General features: G+C 37.2%; 1 protein-coding gene across 2 annotated transcripts in view; it reads left to right on the forward strand.

Moving 5' to 3' along the window:
* The window catches only part of LOC100023703 (ribosomal L1 domain-containing protein 1-like), a 30455-nt gene extending 15133 nt beyond the window's left edge, over positions 1 to 15322 (forward strand). For both annotated transcript variants that reach the window (XM_007498612.3, XM_056806184.1), the window contains 4 exons: positions 10596 to 10689; positions 11131 to 11235; positions 11983 to 12168; positions 13260 to 15322. In XM_007498612.3, the coding sequence (XP_007498674.1) occupies positions 10596 to 10689; positions 11131 to 11235; positions 11983 to 12168; positions 13260 to 13631 (757 nt within the window). In that variant the 3' untranslated portion in view covers positions 13632 to 15322. The remainder of the gene's footprint in view (positions 1 to 10595; positions 10690 to 11130; positions 11236 to 11982; positions 12169 to 13259) is intronic.
* The last annotated feature ends 6860 nt before the right edge of the window (positions 15323 to 22182 follow it).

Below are 22182 nucleotides of genomic sequence, written 5' to 3' on the forward strand. Positions count from 1 at the left end.
AAAGGGTAGATATTCTTTTGTCGCCCTTTGGGCATAGTTCCAAATTGCCCTCCAGAATGGTTGGATCAGTTCACAGCTCCACCAGCAATGAATTAATGTCCCTACTTTGCCACATCCCCTCCAGCATTCATTACTTTCCTTTGCTGTTATGTTAGCCAATCTGCTAGGTGTGAGGTGATACCTCAGAGTTGTTTTGATTTGCATCTCTCTGATTATAAGAGATGTAGAACACTTCTTCATGTGCTTGTTAATAGTTTTGATTTCTTTATCTGAGAACTGCCTATCCATTTCCCTTGCCCATTTATCAATTGGAGAATGGCTTGATTTTGTGTACAATTGATTTAGCTCTTTATAAATATGAGTAATTAAACCTTTGTCAGAGGTTTCTATGAAGATTTTTTCCCCATTTGTTGTTTCCCTTCTGATTTTAGTTATATTGGTTTTGTTTGTACAAAAGCTTTTTAGTTTGATGTAGTCAAAATTATTTATTTTACATTTTGTGATTCTTTCTATATCTTGCTTGGTTTTAAAGCCTTTCCCCTCCCAAAGGTCTGACATGTATACTATTCTGTGTTTACCCAATTTACTTATGGTTTCCTTCTTTATGTTTAAGTCACTCACCCATTTTGAATTTATCTTGGTGTAGGGTGTGAGGTGTTGATCTATTCCTAGTCTCTCCCACACTGTCTTCCAATTTTCCCAGCAGTTTTTATGAAATAGTGGATTTTTGTCCCAAAAGCTGGGATCTTTGGGTTTATCGTATACTGTCTTGCTGAGGTCGCTTTCCCCCAGTCTATTCCACTGATCTTCCTTTCTATTTCTTAGCCAGTACCAAATTGTTTTGATGACTGCTGCTTTGTAATATAGTTTTAGGTCAGGGACTGCAAGGCCCCCATCATATGTGTTTTTTTTCATTATTTCCCTGGATATCCTTGATCTTTTGTTCTTCCAAATGAACTTTGTTATGGTTTTTTCTAAATCAGTGAAGAAGTATTTTGGTAGTTCAATGGGTATGGCACTAAATAGATAAATAAGTTTGGGTAGGATGGTCATTTTTATTATATTGGCTCGTCCTATCCATGAGCAGTTAATGTTTTTCCATTTGTTCAAGTCTAGTTTTAGTTGTGTGGCGAGTGTTTTGTAGTTGTGTTCATATAGTTCCTGTGTTTGTCTTGGGAGGTAGATTCCTAGGTATTTTATTTTGTCTAAGGTGATTTTGAATGGGATTTCTCTTTCTAGTTCTTGCTGCTGAGCTGTGTTGGAGATATATAGAAAAGCTGATGATTTATGTGGGTTTATTTTGTATCCTGCAACTTTGCTAAAGTTGTTGATTATTTCAATTAGCTTTTTGGTTGAATCTCTAGGATTCTTTAAGTAGACCATCATGTCATCCGCAAAGAGTGATAACTTGGTCTCCTCCTTGCCTATTTTGATGCCTTCAATTCCTTTATCTTCTCTAATTGCTACTGCTAGTGTTTCTAGTACAATGTCAAATAGTAGAGGTGATAATGGGCATCCTTGTTTCACTCCTGATCTTATTGGGAATGCATCTAGTTTATCCCCATTGCAGATGATATTAGCTGTTGGTTTTAGATATATACTGTTTATTATTTTTAGGAATGACCCTTCTATTCCTATGCTTTCTAGTGTTTTTAATAGGAATGGGTGTTGTATTTTATCAAAGGCTTTTTCTGCATCTATTGAAATAATCATGTGATTCTTGCTAGTTTGCTTGTTGATGTGGTCAATTATGTGGATGGTTTTCCTAATGTTGAACCAGCCCTGCATCCCTGGTATGAATCCTACTTGATCATGGTGAATGATCCTTCTGATCACTTGCTGGAGTCTTTTTGCTAGTATCCTATTTAAGATTTTTGCATCTATATTCATTAGGGAGATTGGCCTATAGTTTTCTTTCTCTGTTTTTGACCTGCCTGGTTTTGGAATCAGTACCATGTTTGTGTCGTAAAAGGAGTTTGGTAGAACTCCCTCTTTGCTTATTATGTCAAATAGTTTGTATAGTATTGGGATTAACTGTTCTCTGAATGTTTGATAGAATTCACAGGTGAATCCATCAGGCCCTGGGGACTTTTTCTTAGGAAGTTCTTTGATGGCTTGTTGGATTTCAATTTCTGATATGGGATTATTTAGGAATTCTATTTCCTCTTCTGTTAGTCTAGGCAGTTTGTATTTTTGTATATATTCATCCATTTCTCCTAAATTGGTGTATTTATTGCCATATAATTGGGCAAAGTAATTTCTAATGATTGCCTTAATTTCCTCCTCATTGGAGGTGCTGTCCCCCTTTTCATCTTTAATGCTGTGAATTTGCTTTTCTTCCTTCCTTTTTTTAACTAGATTGACCAGTACCTTGTCTATTTTGTTTGTTTTTTCAAAGTACCAGCTTCTTGTCTCATTTATTAAATCAATAGTTCTATCACTTTCGATTTTATTAATTTCTCCCTTAATTTTTAGGATTTCTAATTTGGTTTTCTGCTGGGGGTTTTTAATTTGATCGCTTTCCAGTTTTTTCATTTGCATTTCCAATTGATTGATCTCTGCTCTCCCTTGTTTGTTAATATAAGCATTCAGGGATATGAATTTACCTCTGATTACCGCTTTGGCTGCATCCCAAAAGGTTTGGAAGGATGTTTCGCCATTGTCATTTTCCTCGATGAAATTATTAATTGTTTCTATGATTTCTTCTTTAACTAAACGGTTTTGGAGTATCATATTGTTTAATTTCCAATTGGTTTTAGATTTGGTTTTCCATGTACCATTACTAATCATTATTTTTATTGCCTTGTGATCTGAGAAGGCTGCATTCATTATTTCTGCTTTTCTGCATTTGTGTGCTATGTTTCTGTGACCTAATGTATGGTCAATTTTTGTGAATGTGCCATGTGGTGCTGAGAAGAAGGTGTATTCCTTTTTATCCCTATTTATTTTTCTCCATATGTCTATTAATTCTAATTTTTCTAAGATTTCATTCACTTCTTTTACCTCTTTCTTATTTATTTTTTGATTTGATTTATCTAAATTTGATAATGGTTGGTTTAAGTCTCCCACTAGTATGGTTTTATTGTCTATTTCTTCCTTCAATTCTCCTAGTTTCTCCATTAGAAATTTGGGTGCTATATTATTTGGTGCATACATATTGATTAATGATATTTCCTCATTGTCTATAGTCCCTTTTAACAAAATATAATTACCTTCCCTATCCCTTTTGATCAGGTCTATTTTTGCATTGGCTTTATCAGATATCATGATTACCACTCCTGCCTTCTTTCTATCAGTTGAAGCCCAGAAGGTCTTACTCCATCCTTTAATTCTGACCTTGTGGGTGTCAACCCGCCTCATGTGTGTTTCTTGAAGACAACATATGGTAGGGTTTTGGATTCTAATCCATTCTGCTATTCGTCTACGTTTTATGGGTGAGTTCATCCCATTCACGTTCAAAGTTATGATTGTCATTTGTGGACTCCCTGGCATTTTGATTGCCTTCCCTAATTCTAACCTTTTCTTCTTCGGCTCTACCTTTTAGTCCAGTGATTTACTTTGAAACAGTCCCCCTTGTCCCCTCCCTTGATGTTTCCCTTTTTAGTCCCTCCCTTTATGTTCCCTCCCCCTCCCCCCTCTCTTACCCTCCCTTTTTGTTCTCCCTCTCCCCCTCCCCCCCTTGGTTTTCCCTTCTCCTTACCCTTGTTGGGTAAGATAGAATTCAAGATCCCAATGGATCTGGAGGTTTTTCCCTCTCAGAGCTGATTTCCCTGAGATTGAGGTTTAAGTAACCCCCCCCCCTCTCTTCCTCTCCTTCTTATAGGAGTTTTCTTCCCCTCCCCTTCCCATGTGAATCTTTGTGTGAGAACCATTATTCTATTTGGTCTTTCTTTACCCCCTATTTATACATTACATTTTCCCCACATGTTAGTATACATAGGTTGATATAAATGTAGTCCTTATAGAAGAGAGTTTGAGTAAAAGAAGAAGATAACATTTTCCCCTTTCCTTAATATTTACCTTTTCAGGTATTCCTTGCTCTTTGATTTTCGGTATCAAACTTTCCACAGAGCTCTGGTCTTTTCTTTGCAAAAAGTTGGAAGTCTTCTATTTTGTTGAATGCCCATACTTTCCCTTGGAAGTATATAGTCAGTTTTGCTGGGTAGCTGATTCTTGGTTGGAGACCCAGCTCTCTTGCCTTTCTGAAGATCATGTTCCATGCCTTACGATCATTCAGAGTAGAACTTGCAAGGTCTTGGGTGACCCTGATTGGCATTCCTTTATATCTAAATTGTCTTTTTCTGGCTTCCTGTAGGATTTTTTCTTTTGTTTGATAGCTTTGGAATTTGGCAATTACATTCCTGGGAGTTGTCTTTTGGGGGTTTAGTGTAGAAGGTGTTCTGTGAGCTCTGTCAGTGGCTGTATTGCCCCCTTGTTCTAGAATCTCTGGGCAATTTTCTTTGATTATATCTTGTATCACCATGTCCAGTTTGGTGTTTATTTCTGGCTTATCTGGGAGTCCAATTATTCTTAAATTATCCCTTCTCCCCCTATTTTCCAGATCTATCACCTTGTCGGTGAGATATTTTATGTTCTCTTCTAATTTCTTGGTATTTTGGCTTTGCTTTATTGATTCTTGCTCTTTTACACGATCGTTGTCTTCCAGCTGCCTGATTCTGGCCTTTAAAGCCTGGTTTTCTTTTACCGTTTGGTCAAACTGGTTTTGTAGATGCGTGAATTTCTTTTGCATTATTTCCAACTTTTCCTCCCAGAAGGCTTCCATCTTTTTGGTCATTTCTGATTCAAATTCTTCATAGGTTTGTGGAGAGTTTCCATTTCCTTTGGAAGGTTTTGGAGCATTTTCTTTTATATTATCTTCTGTCTGCTCTGTATTTTGTATTTTGGCTCCATAGAATGTGTCCAAAGTCGCCCCTTTCTTCTTATTTTTCTTGGTATTTTGGGGTTTCTGTGGTTCTGTGGAGTTTGTCATCTCTGAATGTGGAGGATTAGTTTTTCTTGTCTCTTTCTGGTGTTCAGAGGCAGTCCTGGGCAGATAGTTCTATGGGCTTTCCCTGGGTTAAACTGAATATGCCTCACTGGAACTGGAATGGAAGGGTCGGACCACGAGGCCACACTCTCCCCCCCCCCCCCCCCCCCTCGCTTTCCGGAAGTTGCCTTCAGAATCGCTGGCCGTGAGGCTGTTTCGTCGGCCTGCGGGGGGGGGATGGGCTGTCGCTTCCCCAAGCTCCGAGAGCACAGACTTTCACTGAGACTTGGATAGCAGGATCCAGCCCGTGAGGCTGTCTTGCCCGCCCTGAGGGTTGCTGTTGTTTTGACCAGCTCTCTGCAGCGGAAGCCCCAGGCAGTAACTTTCACCGGGACTCGGGTAGAAGACCCTGAGGGTTGTTGTTCCTCAGACCCTGCTCTCTGAGCCCGGCGCAGCTGCCGCTTCCGGGAGCCTTGGACTCTGCGCTCCTACCCCTGAGGTCCGAGTGATCTCGGGTTCTGGCTTTTAAGGGGAGCCGTACCTTTTGAACCGGGTCCAGGTCCAGGAGGAGGGTTCCCAGGGTCTGTGCTGTTGATCGTTTTGAATTTCGGCGCCTTAGGAGCTTATCGTTTGAGATTGGTCGGGAAGGGTTTTCCGGAGATCTGAGCTTTAGCTTTCTCTAAGCCGCCATCTTAACCGGAAGACCCACAGTAGACATTTTTCAAAGGACAGACCATTCTTAGTTCACACCTAAGAAGGTGTGAACTTTTGAGTAATTCACACCTGAGTAGACTAGAATCTCTGAGTAAGTTCTCACCTCTTTGCTCCTTGTAAGTTCACAAGTTGCCTGAACTTTATAGGTACTTAGCACCCTTTTGTATTATATCTAAAAATAGGCACAGCTTAAGAACTTTTTGTCTTACTATAAGTATGGGTTTAAGTATCTTTCATTGTTCAGTAAAGAGTTTACAACTTTATCTTCCCCTAAGGCATGCTTAAGTATGGTGAAGTAGAGTTCTCACATTCCTGATCTAAGTTACTTCATTGTTTAAAGTGGGGAATGGTCTTAACCCAACCTTATGAATGTGAACAGGAAATCACTTTTAAAAGACTGATATATATTAATTTAAGGTCACCAAGGAATTCAGCTATGTAATTCCTAAATGAAAACTCAAGTCAGCCGTCAACCTTTTATAGAGTTTAATTACAGACAGGAGGAAGAAAGGAATTAGAGATAGAGAGAAAGGGGAGAGAAGGGAATAGGGCTTAAATACCCCCTCTGTTTAGGCTGGGCCAAAAGGCCCAAGCCCTTAGATAGCTGGGGCAAAGAAAAGAGATCAGTCCCTATTACTCACGTGACCAAAATGGAGAAACAGTCTCAGAGGCCCCCACCTTCAGCTTCCTTCAGAGCACCTCTCCAACCACTCAGAGCCAAAACTCTCCACCCCCCCCCCCCACCCCCCAGTCCTCAGACCCCTCTCTCTTTAAGGAAACCATCCAAGTTCCCTCCCCTCAGTTCTCACATCTACCAATCACTGTCCATCATTTTCCCTGTGCCAATGGTGGCTCTAGCTTAACCCAGGACCGCCCAGAGGTCTGGGCTTTGCACATGTCTGTTGAAGGTCATATTCTCAAATAATTAAATTTTGATCTATGCTGCAGCCCTTCCTAAATCCTGTTAGGACTGAGTGGGGTGGAAATTTTCCAAGACTTGATTCTGTCATTCCAAGTATCTCTATTGTATCAATTCTAAAATCAATCATGACTCAAAGAAATTCCTGTTCTGTGCTTAAGCATAGGTCAAAGCCCTTTCCATTGTTCAGCAAAAGGTTTCTGTCCTAAAGTAATCTTAAGAAGGGAGGAGAAGGAACCTCCCATGCCAATGGGGTTCACATTCCAATACACTTATCAGTAAGAAATTTTCCAAGTATGAAATTTCCCAATGGTGAAATTTCCAACATTTATAAGTCTAAGAAATTTTAAGGTTTACATGAAGTAGGGTCTGGGAATTTTTAAGGTTCACAATGTGGATAGTGGTTTTTCTCATAGGTTCCTCCAAGTTTTTCAGGATCACTGCATTGCCACTAATGGAGAAGACCATTACATTTGATTGTACCACAGTGTATCAGTTTCTGTGTACAATGTTCTCCTGGTTCTGCTCTTTTCACTCTGCATCACTTCCTGGAGGTTGTTCCAGTCTCCATGGAATTCCTCCACTTTATTATTCCTTTGAGCACAATAGTATTCCATCACCAGAATATACCACAGATTGTTCAGCCATTCCCCAATTGAAGGGCATCCTCTCATTTTCCAATTTTTTGACACCACAAAGAGCGCAGCTTATGAATATTTTTGTACAAGTCTTTTTCCTTATTATCTCTTTGGGGTGCAAACCCAGCAGGATAGCAAATTATTTAACTGGAAAAGGCTGCAAGCTAAGACTGAAGTAGAGGGAGAGTTGGTTCACTACTTACTATTCATAGGTATTTGTGCACTCAATGCAGCCTCTGAGACTAAGATGCAATAGAGTAATGAATTTATTCTCTGCTGCTTGTGATAATTAACACAAAACGGGTTTTCTACCTGCCAGCACTACATCATCCATATGTAAATGTAACCATCAGTTAAAGCAAGTGAGAAATTTTGAATGCTATAGATAAATTCACTTACCTTGGCAGTATACTTTCCAGGGATGTTCACATAGATATAACATTGGCCCATACATTGCCAGCACTAGCTCAGTGTTGGGAGCCTCTGAAGGAAGGTATAGGAAAGAAGTGATACTAGGCTGACTACCAAACTGAAGGTTTATAAGAGCTGCTTTTGCCCGGTTCAAATGAGAGCTTGGTTCAAATGTTCAGCACTCCCCCTGGATCCTTCCTCCCCTGTATAGACTTCTTCTTGCTCATTCCAGTAAGGGGAGATTCTTAAATTCTCAAACCTTCCTTTCTTTTGCCCTTCATTTACCCAGTGCTTTCCTCTCTTTACATTCTTTTAATATTTTAATATCAAGAACCACTTTGAAGCCTTTTCTAATCATACTGGCAAATTACCTGGCAATGGTAAATTTCAGAGGGGAATCATTTTACCATATTGATACATAAGGAGTTTGTCCTTGTCCATTCATGTTTAACTTTTTATATTTCTCTTCACTCGTGTGTTTGAACTTGACATTTTTATGCAGCTTTTAATCTTTAAATCAGAAATGCTTAGAAATCCTCTTTGATTATTAAAGGTCCACTTTCCCCATGAAGTTATATTCATTTTTAATGGGGTAAGTTACTCTTCTCTGATAGTCTATATTATTTGCCTTCTGCAAAATAATAGTCAAAGCTCTCAACTCTTTTATAATGGTAGCTGCTTAAACCATGTGATTCAGGCTGGACCTAATTCATTCTTTCTTTTTATTTGTAGCATTTTTTTTTACCTTTGACTTGGAATATCTGGATTTAGGCTATTATGTTGCTAGGACTTTTCAATTTAAGATTTCTTTCAGGAGGTGACTAATGTATTTCCGTGTTGCCTTCTGGTTATATGAAATCTGAGCAGTTTTTGTTTTATTTTTTAGATTTTTTTGAAATAGATTTTTGAGGTACTTTTTTTGTCGTGGTTTTCAAGTATACCAATGATTCTTTAATTTTTTTTTCTCCTTGATCTATTTTACTTTGAGATACCTTAATTCCTTGTATTTTTCAGTCTTTTGACTTTGCTTTGATAGAGGCAACTACATGGCATAATGGAAAGAGAGCTAGTCTAAGCCTGCTTTAAAGGAAGAACTGAATTCAAATCTAGCCTCAGATCTTTACTAGCTGTGTGATCCTTGGCTAAATCATTTAACCTGTAGCTCAGTTTCCTCATCTGTAAAATTGGGATAACATTAGCACCTACTTCCTACCATTGTCAAGAAGATCAAATCAGATTGTAAAGTGCTTATTGTACTACCACATAGTAAGCACTATATAAATGCTAGTTTTTAAAAAATATATATTATTCTTGGGGCAGCTAGCTGGGTTAGTGGATAGAGAGTTAAACCTGGAGATAGGAGGTTCTGGTTTCAAATTTGGACTTAGACACTTCCCAGCTATGCCCTGTTAAGACACTTAACATAACTTCCATTTCCTAGCTCATACCACTTTTCTGCTTTGGTACTGATACTTAGTGTCTAAGAAGGTGTGTGTGTTGTGCTTGCACGTTGTCAATTCCCTTTCCATTTCTTTATTTTATAGTTCTCATTTGGTTTCTGATTTTTCCTCTTAGATGTATCTCATTTCATTTATAATAACCATCAGTCTGACTGACAGGGAGTCCGACCTGAGACTGAGACTGGAGTAGAGTGAAGTGATAGTAAAGCTTTATTTAGAAGAAAAGAGTGGGGCAAAGGAGGATGGGTGGCCAATGGCAATAAGAAGTAGCAGTGGAAGGTGGGGAAGCAAAGATGGTTGCCGAGTCTCCACCAGAGTAGAGATGGGCTTAAGTCTCTTATAGGGTTGTTGTCTGGGATGAGGTAATCTTTGTTGCCTCTGTTGGCCAAATTGGGCTACTTAGGTCCAGTTCATTGGGTGGCCCTGAGTGGGTTGGCTGGGAGTGGGGAGGGTCTCCAGGCTTGTTGTAAAGATTAAAATTTAGGGGAGACTGAGGCAGGTAGAAATTAGTTTCTCTCTGCTAGGAATATTATATTTTATGAGGTTTATTAAAGGTTGAGAATTTAAGAATATACAAGTAAGAAAAAACATATTCCTAGACCAGAGGCCTAGACAAGACCTCACCTACATTATGGAAAGAGCCACATCTGCCCCAAAACGGAAGTCCAAAAGACCTCAAAAGCCTTTACAATCAGGTTAAATCCCTTCTCGATCTCGGCCCACCTCCGAATTCCCGTGAGATTACAAAGCATTTTGGGGAAGTGGAGCAAGGGCTTATGGGGATTGAAGTCCAGAGTTCAAGTCTATTTTTACATTGTGCCCAGTGATGCAGTACAGGCTAAGGGACAAGATTCTCCTGTTCCACTAGGTATTGCTATTGTGGAAGTTTCTGTCCCAGGCTTGGGCAGGTTCTGGGGGAAGGGGAATTTTGGTCCCATGATCTATCAATAACATTCTGCAATTTTTTTTTCTTGAACACTTCTAGTATTTCTAGTTAATAGTTGAATTTGTGCCCAAGTTGTTTTTCTTTAAGGCTCTTATACATCTTTTAGGTCATTTTCTTATTTTGGATTTATTTCTTGAGCATCCTTGTCGTTGTGATTGCTTTATGTGGTGGGATTTTTTTTTTAATTTGCTGATTCTTCTAGAGCAAGGACAACTGTATTGGGCAAAAATTCAACATTCAATAGACAAAGAACTAGAGTGGAAAAACCAAATAAAAATGGTTTCCACTGGTCAAGGTAAGACATCGTAAGTCCGCCAAGTAGAAGTATACATGCTTGAGTATTTTTTTTGCTTAATGAAACCATTTCAGAATTTTGGCCTGTCCCAAGTAATTCACATACTGTTATATTTAATTTGTGTTTTTAGCACCTAGTGGTTTCCCTTTCTTTTTTTCTAATGGTTTCTTAAAGTGGGAAAATAATTTTCATTTTTATGCATAATAAATATTTCTTTAATTTCAGTACAACACGTGTGGGTCACACTGGAATGCCTGTAGATCATCTAGTAGAAAATACTGTTGCTGCTATAAAAGTGCTTTCAGAAAAACTGCCAATGGTACTGTGACAATGGATATCTTTTTATTCAATTATTTTAAATTTTAACAACTAAGATCCAAATTGTCTCACTCCTTTCCTTCCCTCCCCCTTACTAGAGATGGTCAACAATTTGATCTGGGTTATATGTGTGTATTACCATGCAAAACATGGTATTTTGTTCATTATTTTAAGAGAATACTCATATAAAACCAAAACCCAAATAAATTAAAATAAAAAATAATATGTTTTGATATTTATTTGGTTTCTACTAGTTCTTTCTCTGGAAGTGAATGGCGTTCTTTGTCATAAGTCCTTCAGAATTATTCTGAATTGTTTTATTGCTGGGAAACTAAATCTTTAACAGTTGGTCATCCCACAATATTGTCATTACTGTGTATGTATACCTTTCTCCTGGTTCTGCTTATTGAGGTTATTCTTTGGTGTTTTTCTTTGTTTACAGAAGTGGGAGAGTGTAAAAATTCTACACCTGAAAACAGAAAAATCTCTTTCCCTTCCAATCTTTTCTTCATTTGTCTCCCATTTGGGGACTCATAAGAAAACTAAGGTAAGTTAGTACATTGAGGTAGTCTATATATATTGAACTGCTTTTAACTATAGTAGAGGAAGTGACCAAGTAAACATTTTTGACATTATAGTTGAGTTTCCATTTAAGGTTTTTACATGGTTACATGGATACTTTTGTATCTGTGCTACCACATCTGTGTGACATATGTTTTTTCTTAGGGTTTGGAAGTTAATAGCATTTAAAGACCATATTAAACAAGGAATAAAATAGATTTTGAAGAAATGATAGCTTTCCACTTTGTGGGTGATCAGATCCCCTTTTATCTTTTTTTTGCTTGGTAAGGAAGCCTGGAGTGAGCACCTATCCTGGCATCAAAAGAAACTTATTTTTTTTTTTAATTCAACCCCAACTTACACTGGCCACATAGGTCACTGACCCACCCAGGGTTGGTTTTCTCATCTTCTAGGTAGCTCTGGTAATTTGCATCCTCAATCAGAATGTGATAAAAGTGATAGATGTATGAATTATAATTGTTGTTATTCCATGAGCTCATTAGTATTTCCACAAAGTAATATGATAAAGGGGTAATTTTTATTTCAGTCAGAGGATGAAGTTGAAAGTATGGGCTTAGATTTGAGATTATTCTCTGCAGAGTCCCCATGGATAATATTACAAGTAGTAACTGAAAAGGTTTGGATTAAGGATTTCTAGACTGATATTTTAGAATAAGATGAATTTTGAAATGAAAATGCTCAAAACTAAAATTTTGCTTGTTTTTGTTTGTAGAAGCAAAATCAAGGCAAAAAAGTGACCTCGAAGCCTGATCAAAATGCAGTGAGGCCTGATGGTGAGGGAAATTTGGAAGGTCATGGGCTTGAGGCCACAAAGGATGGCAAAACAGAACCTGACTCTGAGGATGAGATTCCACAGCTAGTTCCAATTCAAGCAACATCTCCTCAAAAGTGTCCAGAGGTAATTTTGTTACTTAAAAAAAAAAATAAGCATATATATTCTTGGCAAGATTTTTAAGTAAAAAGTCCTTTGCTATGAAAGACTCAGGGGTTGTAAACCTGGCCTTGTTTTATTTTAGGTTTCAACACTTAGAATTTTAGTTCATGAATTACTTACAGGGGAAACACTTCAGTTTTTTTTTTAATGTACATAAGAATGTTTGATAAAGAAGAATCCATGAGTTCATATTTTTATATTCTATTTCTGTGGAATACTAGCCATAGTTATAAGTCCTGATTATTAACATGGAAATCATAAGAACTTCAAACCCCATTATCATTTCCAAAAATAATTGGGTGTAATTACCCCTGGCATGTTTTCTGTTTCAGAGCATTTCTGAAGCCATAGAATTTAGACTGTCTAGTGATTCCAAGATTATAGATCAAATTAAACTACACATGGGGTAGTTAGATAACACATTTGATAGCATGCCAGGCTTGGAGTTGGGAGGACCTGGGTTCAAATATGGCCCCAGATATTTCCTAGCTAAGATAGGTAAGGATTTACCGAAAAATTGTTATACAAACCATATGTTCCTTGGCCCCCTCTGCTCCAGCTCTATGTAAGACATATAATGTCCCTTCAACTTGCTTCTAGAAAAAGCTTATTATTATTATTATTATTATTATTATTATTATTTTATCATCTTTACCTTCCATCTTAGAATCAATAATGTTTTGGTTCCAAAGCAGAAGAGTGGTAAAGGCTAGGCAATGGGGGTTAAGTGACTTGCCCAGGGTCACACAGCTAGGAAGTGTCTAAGGCCAGATTTGACCTGGCTCTCTAACCACCAAGCCATCTATCTGCTCCCTGAAATAACACTTTAAATCCATTGAATCCTGTGGTAAAAGAAGGGACAGTCCATACTTGGAGGGAGAGAAGAGGTATCTCTGGGTCTTATTCATGGAAATAGAATGGGAAATAAGATTATACTGGGTTGATCTGAGTTTCATGCGCTTGAAATTACAACATCCCTACTCTCATTAAAGGATGGAAACTACTTGTTTATTGCCAATGCTTAATTAGATGATCTTTCTCTTTATCACCTTCAGAAAATAGCCCTAATTAAGGAGTCTACAGGAGAGAACCTCAGCCCTGAAACACCACAAGCTAAAACTCGTGGTAAAAAGAGAAAAGCCTCCATGGCTCTGGAGACTTCAAAACAGATTAAGAAAGGTTCCACACAATTGAAGAAGACTCCAACCACTGGCAAAGTAAGAAGCCAAGGACCCATCCCTAAGAAAACACAGAAAGAAAATAATTCTTCCCTAGAGGTCAAAGCTCTGGAGAAGACTCCCAAGAAACCACAACCCAAGTCATTTACTCACAATAAAGTAGGGAAAATTATGAAATCAGCTCCCAAAGCTCCCCAAACTCCAAGACAAAAGCAGAAAAAAACAAAAGTCACCCCCAAGTCCACCTAGGTATCTTTTTTTTTTAAATTTTCTTTCTTTTATTCCATTAACAAATCTATACATAAGTTTTCCCAAGTTACATGATTGTTGTCTCCCTCCCCTGTCCTCCCCTCACCCATAGTTGACAAGCAGTTCCACTAGGTTTTACATGTATTTTCACTCAAAACAACCTAGATATCTTTTGAATGGCATTTAGAATGAAGTCTATTTTTACTTGCTTTTCTATTTACTTCACACAATGAAAAAAATAAGTGTTTTCAGGGTCAAATCTGATGCTTCAGTTCCCTTATTCTGTAGTAGCATTTGTTCCTGAGCCAGTCTTCCTCCTGTTTTTAAAGTAGTTCTGCTTTATTAATGTTGCTGTCTATGTTAACTTAAGCCTCATGGCTTGAACTGTTTTCTTGTCAGATTTAATGCATTTATTTTCTTTACTAATACCTTAAAATAGGTCAAGTTATTTGTGAAGCAAACAGTGAATTGATACAGGGTTAATGAAGGCAAAAAATGACCTTTCCTTTTTTTTTTTAAACCCTTACCTTCCGTCTTGGTGTCAATACTGTGTATTGGCTCCAAGGCAGAAGAGTGGTAAGGGCTAGGCAATGGGGGTCACGTGACTTGCCCAGGGTCACACAGCTGGGACATGTCTGAGGCCACATTTGAACCTAGGACCTCCCGTCTCTAGGCCTGGTTCTCAATCCACTGAGCTACCCAGCTGCCCCCGACCTTTCCTTTTTTAAGATTTTTCTTCTTCTGTCCCTTAATCCTTCCTTACAGTCAAACAGGTTTTTAGCCCATAAGTTGGGTGGTTAAGCTGTTGGAAGATTCAGAATAGACTATATCTAGTGGCCAAAAATCCTTCTAATTTTAAAATATAGTAAAAAATTTGCATCCTCAGTTTTCTCTATTGTTTTTTAAACCCTTACTTTATATTTAGTAGGGCTATGCAATTGAGATTAAGTGACTTGCCCAGGGCCACACAGCTGGGAAATGCCTATGGTCATATTTGAACCCAGAATTTGTCTTCAGGCCTGGTGCTCTATCCACTCAGTCATTTAATTACTCCCTACCTTCCTTGTTGTTTGAAACCAAAATCGGGAAACAATATTTATGTGCATTCATTTCATTCCTCTACCTTTTATTTTAGTTTGCCAATCCCAGGAACAAATAGGTCATTAAAGAATCTCTACGCAAGAATAATCTCTCAACTAGGCATAGTTTAAAGTATAGGCAACAAAATAAATGTTCAAAATAATGAAAAAGCCATTAAAAGGTTAGATAGTCGCTGTCATCTCTTTGAGGTGCCATAAGACTTGTGGGTACAGCAATATACTTCTAGAAAATGCAATGTATTTTATAGTTTGCTTTTTTTTTTTTGCATTTCAAATGGCAAACCATAATTCATTTTAATTAAATATAAACAAGGAAAAAGGCACAATGATTTGTATTATTCAAGTATTTTGCATAGATGCACAAATATCCTCAATTGTAAACAATTAATAAGTGAATCAAGGAGACAAGGATCTAAATCGTGTAAAATCTCCCAAATCAAAAGAAAACTTCACATATACCCTATAGCCTCGACACATACCAATAAGCTAATGCACTCCACACACACCGTCAACTTCTCCATCTCTATTTCCTTATAGTTTGCTTTTTTAAATTAACTTTCCTACTGATAAATAAACATGTTTGAAAAAGTGCTTTGTGTTTGGGTATTGTAACTGTTAGATTCAAATTTAGGGGTTTGAGACTGAATACATTAATTATAGGTTGCCATGGATTTCACTTATAAAATCCTAAATGAAAACACTCAAGAGGAGAGATTATTAGAGGGAGAGAAGAAAAGAGGTTAGCTCTACCACTGTGGCTCAGGCTGAGCCAAGTGGGAGCTCTAGGCCTTGGAGAGCCAAGGCAGAGAAGGGAGTTAGTCTTTATCACTCACGTGTCTGATCTGAAGGAAAGCTGTCTGTGGACCTCCTCCCAGCTGGACCTCCAGGATCGAACTGGCGTCTAGCCCCCTCTACAGGAAGTGAGAGAACTCCAGAGGCTATTCTCTACCTCACTTCCTGCATCTCACAAGTGCCAGTGGTGGCTCAAGCTTGGCTTAGGACAGCCCAGGGGGGCACTTAGTTGTTTCTGATTCGTCATTAGCTAGCACATGCCCGTGTAGTGTGGGTGTGCACATTCTTGGGTGCTAGATCAACCAAGATGGAGGAAATTTAAAAATCACAATCCCCCCTGATGATGATTGGGGGGACTAGTCTCTCCCCAGTTAATCACTAACCATAAGCGTCCTGCACCCCAAAAATTCCTAACTGCAGGTGTATACAAAATTTTACTTATATCATTTTAATTGGGCCCTGATTCAAGGACCTGTTATAGATTTATTTTTCCTTTACTTAGAATTTTTACACATAAGACTTATGTGTAAAAATTTTCATCCAGAAATTATCCTTTTTTATTTGGATTTTTCTGATCTCTTTTTAATTTCTCTTGCCAATTGATTCATATACCTCATAACTCAGCCATGCATCCCTAAATGATCCCTGTGTTTTTCAATCACCCTCTTCATGGGGAATATAAAAATATTATTTTAAATTGCAATGCTTAAATTCCTTTTAAGAAGAATTTTAGGTTAAGAAACATGCTCCTAATCCAGAAACTGAACTGTTTGGAGAAGACACCATGAAGATGCCTCCAGACCACAAGCTGCATGATAAGATCAAGAATGAACTTTGGGTGTGGTTGATTGAACATTTATTTGTATGTATACTTTCATGCCAAAGGGGACTGCACCCTAACTGGCTTTTTGTCAATGCGTCTAGCAATTATTGGTTTTATTCTTTTTTCCTCTTATCCTCAAATTATTGTAATCTTTAAATTGATAATGTTTTCATGATCCTTTTTGGGGAAACTTCCCAATAACGATCAAATGCAGGAAATGTAAAAATGGAGATTCGAACCCTGGACTTCCAATTCCCAGAAGTCCTTGGCAGTTCCCAGAATTCCCTATATCACCTGAATTCCCACCTGGGCCAGAACAAAAATTGTATTTAAACTGACTCTCCGCCTACTTCTGGTCTCTCTGCTACCACACATGGCTCTCTACCTAGCAGGCAAGATGTAGAGTAAGAGGTTGTGAATGGGCTCTGTGTCTAGGCATGTGCTTTCTTATTTTGTATTTTCTTTATTTCTTAATCTTTAATAAACTTCTTAAAAATATAACTTAGCAAAGAAACTAATTTTAAATTTAACATTTCCCACTGAAGTTTTAGTAAGGGAGAAATTCCATTTCAAAATAAACTAGACAATATAAAATTCCTGGGAGCCTACCTACCAACACAAACCCAGGATCTATATGAACACAGTTACAAAGTACTTTTCACGTGAAGTCAGATTTTAACAACTGGAAAAAGGTTAATTGCTCATGGGTAGTTATAGCCAATACAATAAAAATGACAATCTACCTAAATTATTCAGTGCCATACCAATTGAACTAAAAAAATTTCATACAGCTAGAAAAAGTATGTCTGAAAAAAACAAGTCATGGGTATCAAGAAAATTAGGGAATCATGGGAATTGTTTACTTGTGATTTATGGATCAGGGAAGTCAAATGATCAAATGAGATAGCATTACAAGATATAAAATGAGTAATTTGATTTTATTAGATTTAAAATGTTTTGTACAGATAAAATTGATGCAACCAAGATAAGAAGGAAGGCAGAAAGCTTGGAAAAAATTTTTATAAAAATTTTTCCTGATAAAGGCTTCATTTCTCAAAGATGGTGGGGGGTCAGAGAATTGGGACAATTGTAGGATTAGAAGTTATTAAATATTTTAGTTTGCCAATCTGGAACAAATAAGTCATTTTAAAGAATTCAAAGATGATAAATAGTCCAAGGATATGAACATGTTTTTTTTTGTTTTTTTTTAAACCCTTACCTTCCGTCTTGGAGTCAATACTGTGTATTGGCTCCAAGGCAGAAGAGTGGTAAGGGCTAGGCAATGGGGGTCAAGTGACTTGCCCCCCCAGGGTCACACAGCTGGGAAGTGTCTGAGGTCAGATTTGAACCTAGGACCTCCCATCTCTAGGACTGGCTCTCAATCCACTTAGCTACCCAGCTGCCCCCATGAACATGTTTTTTACCTTTTTTTCATTTTGAAAATTGTTTTCTGACGTTAAGATTCTCTCTTTCCTACCCACCCCCATCCCTGACAGTAAATGGTGTGATGTGCAAGTGCTTGCATGAAATACATATTTCCATATTACTCAGGAGCAGGTAGATTTCTGATAAAGACTGTAGTTATATAAAAAATGCTCTAAATTATTTGATTACTCAGATTTCCCAATGTGACAGAAAAGGAAAATGATAAATATTGGAGATGTGGGAAGATTGGAAAACTACACTGGTGGAGTTGTCGACTGATTGATCCAACCATTCGGGAGAGCAATTTGAAACTGGGTTCTAAGACTGCATAACTTCTGATCCAACAACACCACTACTCCATCTTATCTCAAAGAGATTTTAAAAAGATGAAAAGAACCTATTTGTACAAAAATGTTTATAGCAGGCCTTTTTGTGGTAGCAAATAATTGGAAATTGAGAGCATCCATCAAATGAAGAATTGGCTTGAACAGTTTGTGTTCTGTTTGTGATGGCATACTACTGTGGTTAAGAAATGAAGAGCAGAATGGTTTTGGAAAATCCTGGGAATTTTACATAAATTGATGCAAAGAGAAGTGAGCAGAGACAGGAATCATATATGGTTACAGCAATATTGAATGAAGAACAATTGCAAACGACAGCTAGTCTCAGCAACAGTGATTCAAGGCAATCCCAGATTTGAGATGAAAAATGCCATCCAGCTCCATAGAAAGGAGTGATGTAGTCTTGAATGCAGACTGAAATATGCTAAATTTCACTTTCTTCATTTTTGTTGTTTTTGTTTGACTTTTTGTCCACAAAATGATTTTGCATTATTGCACATGTAAAATATCAGATGGCTTGCTATATCAGGGAGAATAGGAGAGAATTTGGTTCAAAATTGTAAAAGGAAAAAAAAAACTTTTACATGTAATTGGAGAAAAAAAATAAACCAGTCTGAAAAAATAATAAACAATTGGATCTTGGCTAAGAAATAGAGTGGTAGGTAGATCAATGGTATAGATTAGGTACAAAGAACATAGTAGTAAATGACTATAGTAATCTATTATTTGATAAACCCAAAGATCCCAACTTTTAGGGAAAAAACTATATGACAAAAAACTGCTAGGAAAACTAGAAAATAGTATGGCAGAAACTAGGTATAGACCAACCTTTTCTCGCTATATACCAAGAACAGGTCAAAATGAGTACATGATTACATAAAGAGTGATACCAAAAGTAAATGAACATTGAGTTGTTTACTTGTCAGATCTATGGAAAAGGGAAGAATTTATGGCCAAGCAAAAGATAGAGAACATTACAAGATGTAAAATGAGTAAAACTTATAAAAGTTTTGCACAAACTGATGCAAGATTAGAAGAGACGCAGAAACCTGGGAAAAAAATTTACAGCAAGTTTTTCTGACAAAGGCCTAATTTTTCAAATATATAGAGAAAGGAATCAAATTTATAAGATTACATCATTTCCCCAATTGATAAATAGGTCCAAGGATATGAATAGGCAGCTTTCAGATGAAGATACCAAAGCTATCTAGTCATATGAATAGAATGTTCTAAATCACTCTTGATTAAAGAATTACAAATTAAAACAACTCATTTATCTACTCACACTTACTGGATTGGCTATTATGACAGAAAGAAAATAACTTTAGATATGTGAAAATTGGACTGTGATCCAGTTATTCTGGAGAACAATTGGAACTGTGCTGAAAGGGCTTCAAACCTACATAGCTTTTGATTCAGGAACACTACTACTAGGTCTGTATCCCAAAAGAGATTCCCTTCCCTTCACCCCAAAAAAGGAAAAAGGTCTATTGTTACAAAAATGTTTAAAGCAGCTCTTTTGTATTTTTTTCTTTTTTCTGGAAAGGATTCTTTGTTGTTTTTTAATTAAATTAATTAATTAGGATATTTTTCCATGGTTACATGATTCATGTTCTTTCCCTTTCTTCTTCCCCTCTCCTGTAGCCAACAAGCAACTGCACTGTTACATGTATCATTGTTCAAAACCTATTTCTATATTATTATTTATTTTTTTTAAACATTTTATTTGGTCATTTCCAAATATTATTCATTGGAAACAAAGATAATTTTCTTTTCTTCCCTCCCCCCCTCCCACCACCTCTCCCATAGCTGATGCGCGATTCCACTGGGTATCACATGTGTTCTTAATTCGAACCCATTTCCATGTTGTTGGTATTTAGACTGTTCATTTAGAGTCTCTCCTCAGTCATATCCCCTCCACCCCTGTAGTCAAGCAGTTGCTTTTCATCAGTGTTTTTACTCCCACAGTTTATCCTCTGCTTGTGGATAGTGTTTTTTAGATTCCTGCAGATTGTTCAGGGAAATTGCATTGACACTAATTGAGAAGTCCATTTCCTTCGATTGTACCACAGTGTGTCAGTCTCTGTGTACAATGATTTCCTGGTTCTTCTCCTTTCGCTTTGTATCACTTCCTGGAGGTCCTTCCAGTCTCCATGGAATTCCTCCACTTTATTATTCCTTTTAGCACAATAGTATTCCATCACCAACATATACCACAATTTGTTCATCCATTCCCCAATTGAAGGGTATCCCCTCATTTTCCAATTTTTGGCCACCACAAAGAGCACAGCTATGAATATTCTTGTACAAGTCTTTTTCCTTATCTCTTTGGGGTACAAGCCCAGCAGTGCTATGGCTGGATGAAAGGGCAGACAGTCTTCTATTGCCCTTTGGGCATAGTTCCAAATTGTCCTCCAGAATGGTTGGATCAATTCACAACTCCACCAGCAATGAATTAGTGTCCCTACTTTGCCACATCCCCTCCAGCATTCATTACTTTCCATAGCTATCATGTTAGCCAATCTGTTAGGTGTGAGGTGATACCTCAGAGTTGTTTTGATTTGCATATCTCTGATTATAAGACATGTAGAACACTTTTTCATGTGCTTATTAATAGTTTTGATTTCTTTGGCTGAGAACTGCCCATTTATCAATTGGAGAATGGCTTGATTTTTGGTACAATTGATTTAGTTCTTTGTAAATTTGAGTAATTAAACCTTTGTCAGTGGTTTTTATGAAGATTGTTTCCCAATTTGTTGCTTCCCTTCTGAGTTTAGTTACATTGGTTTTGTTTGTACAAAACCTTTTTAATTTGATGTAGTCAGAATTATTTATTTTACATTTTGTGACTCTTTCTAAGTCTTGCTTGGTTTTAAAATCTTTCCCTTCCCAAAGGTCTTACATGTATACTATTCTGTGTTCACCTAATTTACTTATAGTTTCCTTCTTTATGTTCAAGTCATTCACCCATTCTGAATTTATCTTGGTGTGGGGTGTGAGGTGTTGGTCCAAACCTATTCTCTCCCACACTGTCTTCCAATTTTCCCAGCAGTTTTTATCAAATAATGGATTTTTGTCCCAAAAGCTGGGGTCTTTTGGTTTGTCATAAACTGTCTTGCTGAGATCATTTACACCAAGTCTATTCCACTGATCCTCCTTTCTGTCTCTTAGCCAGTACCAAATTGTTTTGATAACCACTGCTTTATAGTATAGTTTGAGATCTGGGACTGCAAGTCCTCCTTCCTTTGCATTTTTTTTTCATAATTTCCCTGGATATCCTTGATCTTTTGTTCTTCCAAATGAACTTAGTTATGGTTTTTTCTAATTCAGTAAAGAAGTTTTTTGTTGGTTCAATGGGTATGGCACTAAATAAGTAAATTAATTTGGGTAGGATTGTCATTTTTATTATGTTACCTTGTCCCACCCATGAGCAATCAATGTTTTTCCAATTGTTTAGATCTAGTTTTAACTGTGTGGAAAGTGTTTTGTAGTTGTGTTCATATAGTTCCTGTGTTTGTCTCAGCAGATAGATTCCTACGTATTTTATATTGCCTAGGGTGATTTTAAATGGTATATCTCTTTCTAATTCTTGCTGCTGAAATGGGTTAGAGATATATAGAAATGCTGATGACTTATGCAGGTTTATTTTGTATCCTGCAACTTTGCTAAAGTTACTGATTATTTCAAGTAACTTTTTGGTTGATTCTCTAGGATTCCTTAAGTAAACCATCATATCATCTGCAAAGAGTGATAGCTTGGTCTCGTCATTGCCAATTTTAATACCTTCAATTTCTTTTTCTTCTCTAATTGCTACTGGTAGTGTTTCTAGTACAATGTTAAATAATAGAGGTGATAATGGGCATCCTTATTTTACTCCTGATCTTATTGGGAAGGCTTCTAGTTTATCCCCATTGCAGATGATGTTTGCTGATGGTTTTAGATATATACTGTATTATTTTTAGGAAAGGCCCTTCTATTCCTATACTTTCTAGTGTTTTCAATAGGAATGAGTGTTGTATTTTATCAAAGGCTTTTTCTGCATCTATTGAGATAATCATGTGATTTTCATC

This window comes from Monodelphis domestica, chromosome 7, assembly GCF_027887165.1.
Source record: "Monodelphis domestica isolate mMonDom1 chromosome 7, mMonDom1.pri, whole genome shotgun sequence".
NCBI classification, from domain to species: Eukaryota; Metazoa; Chordata; class Mammalia; order Didelphimorphia; family Didelphidae; genus Monodelphis; species Monodelphis domestica.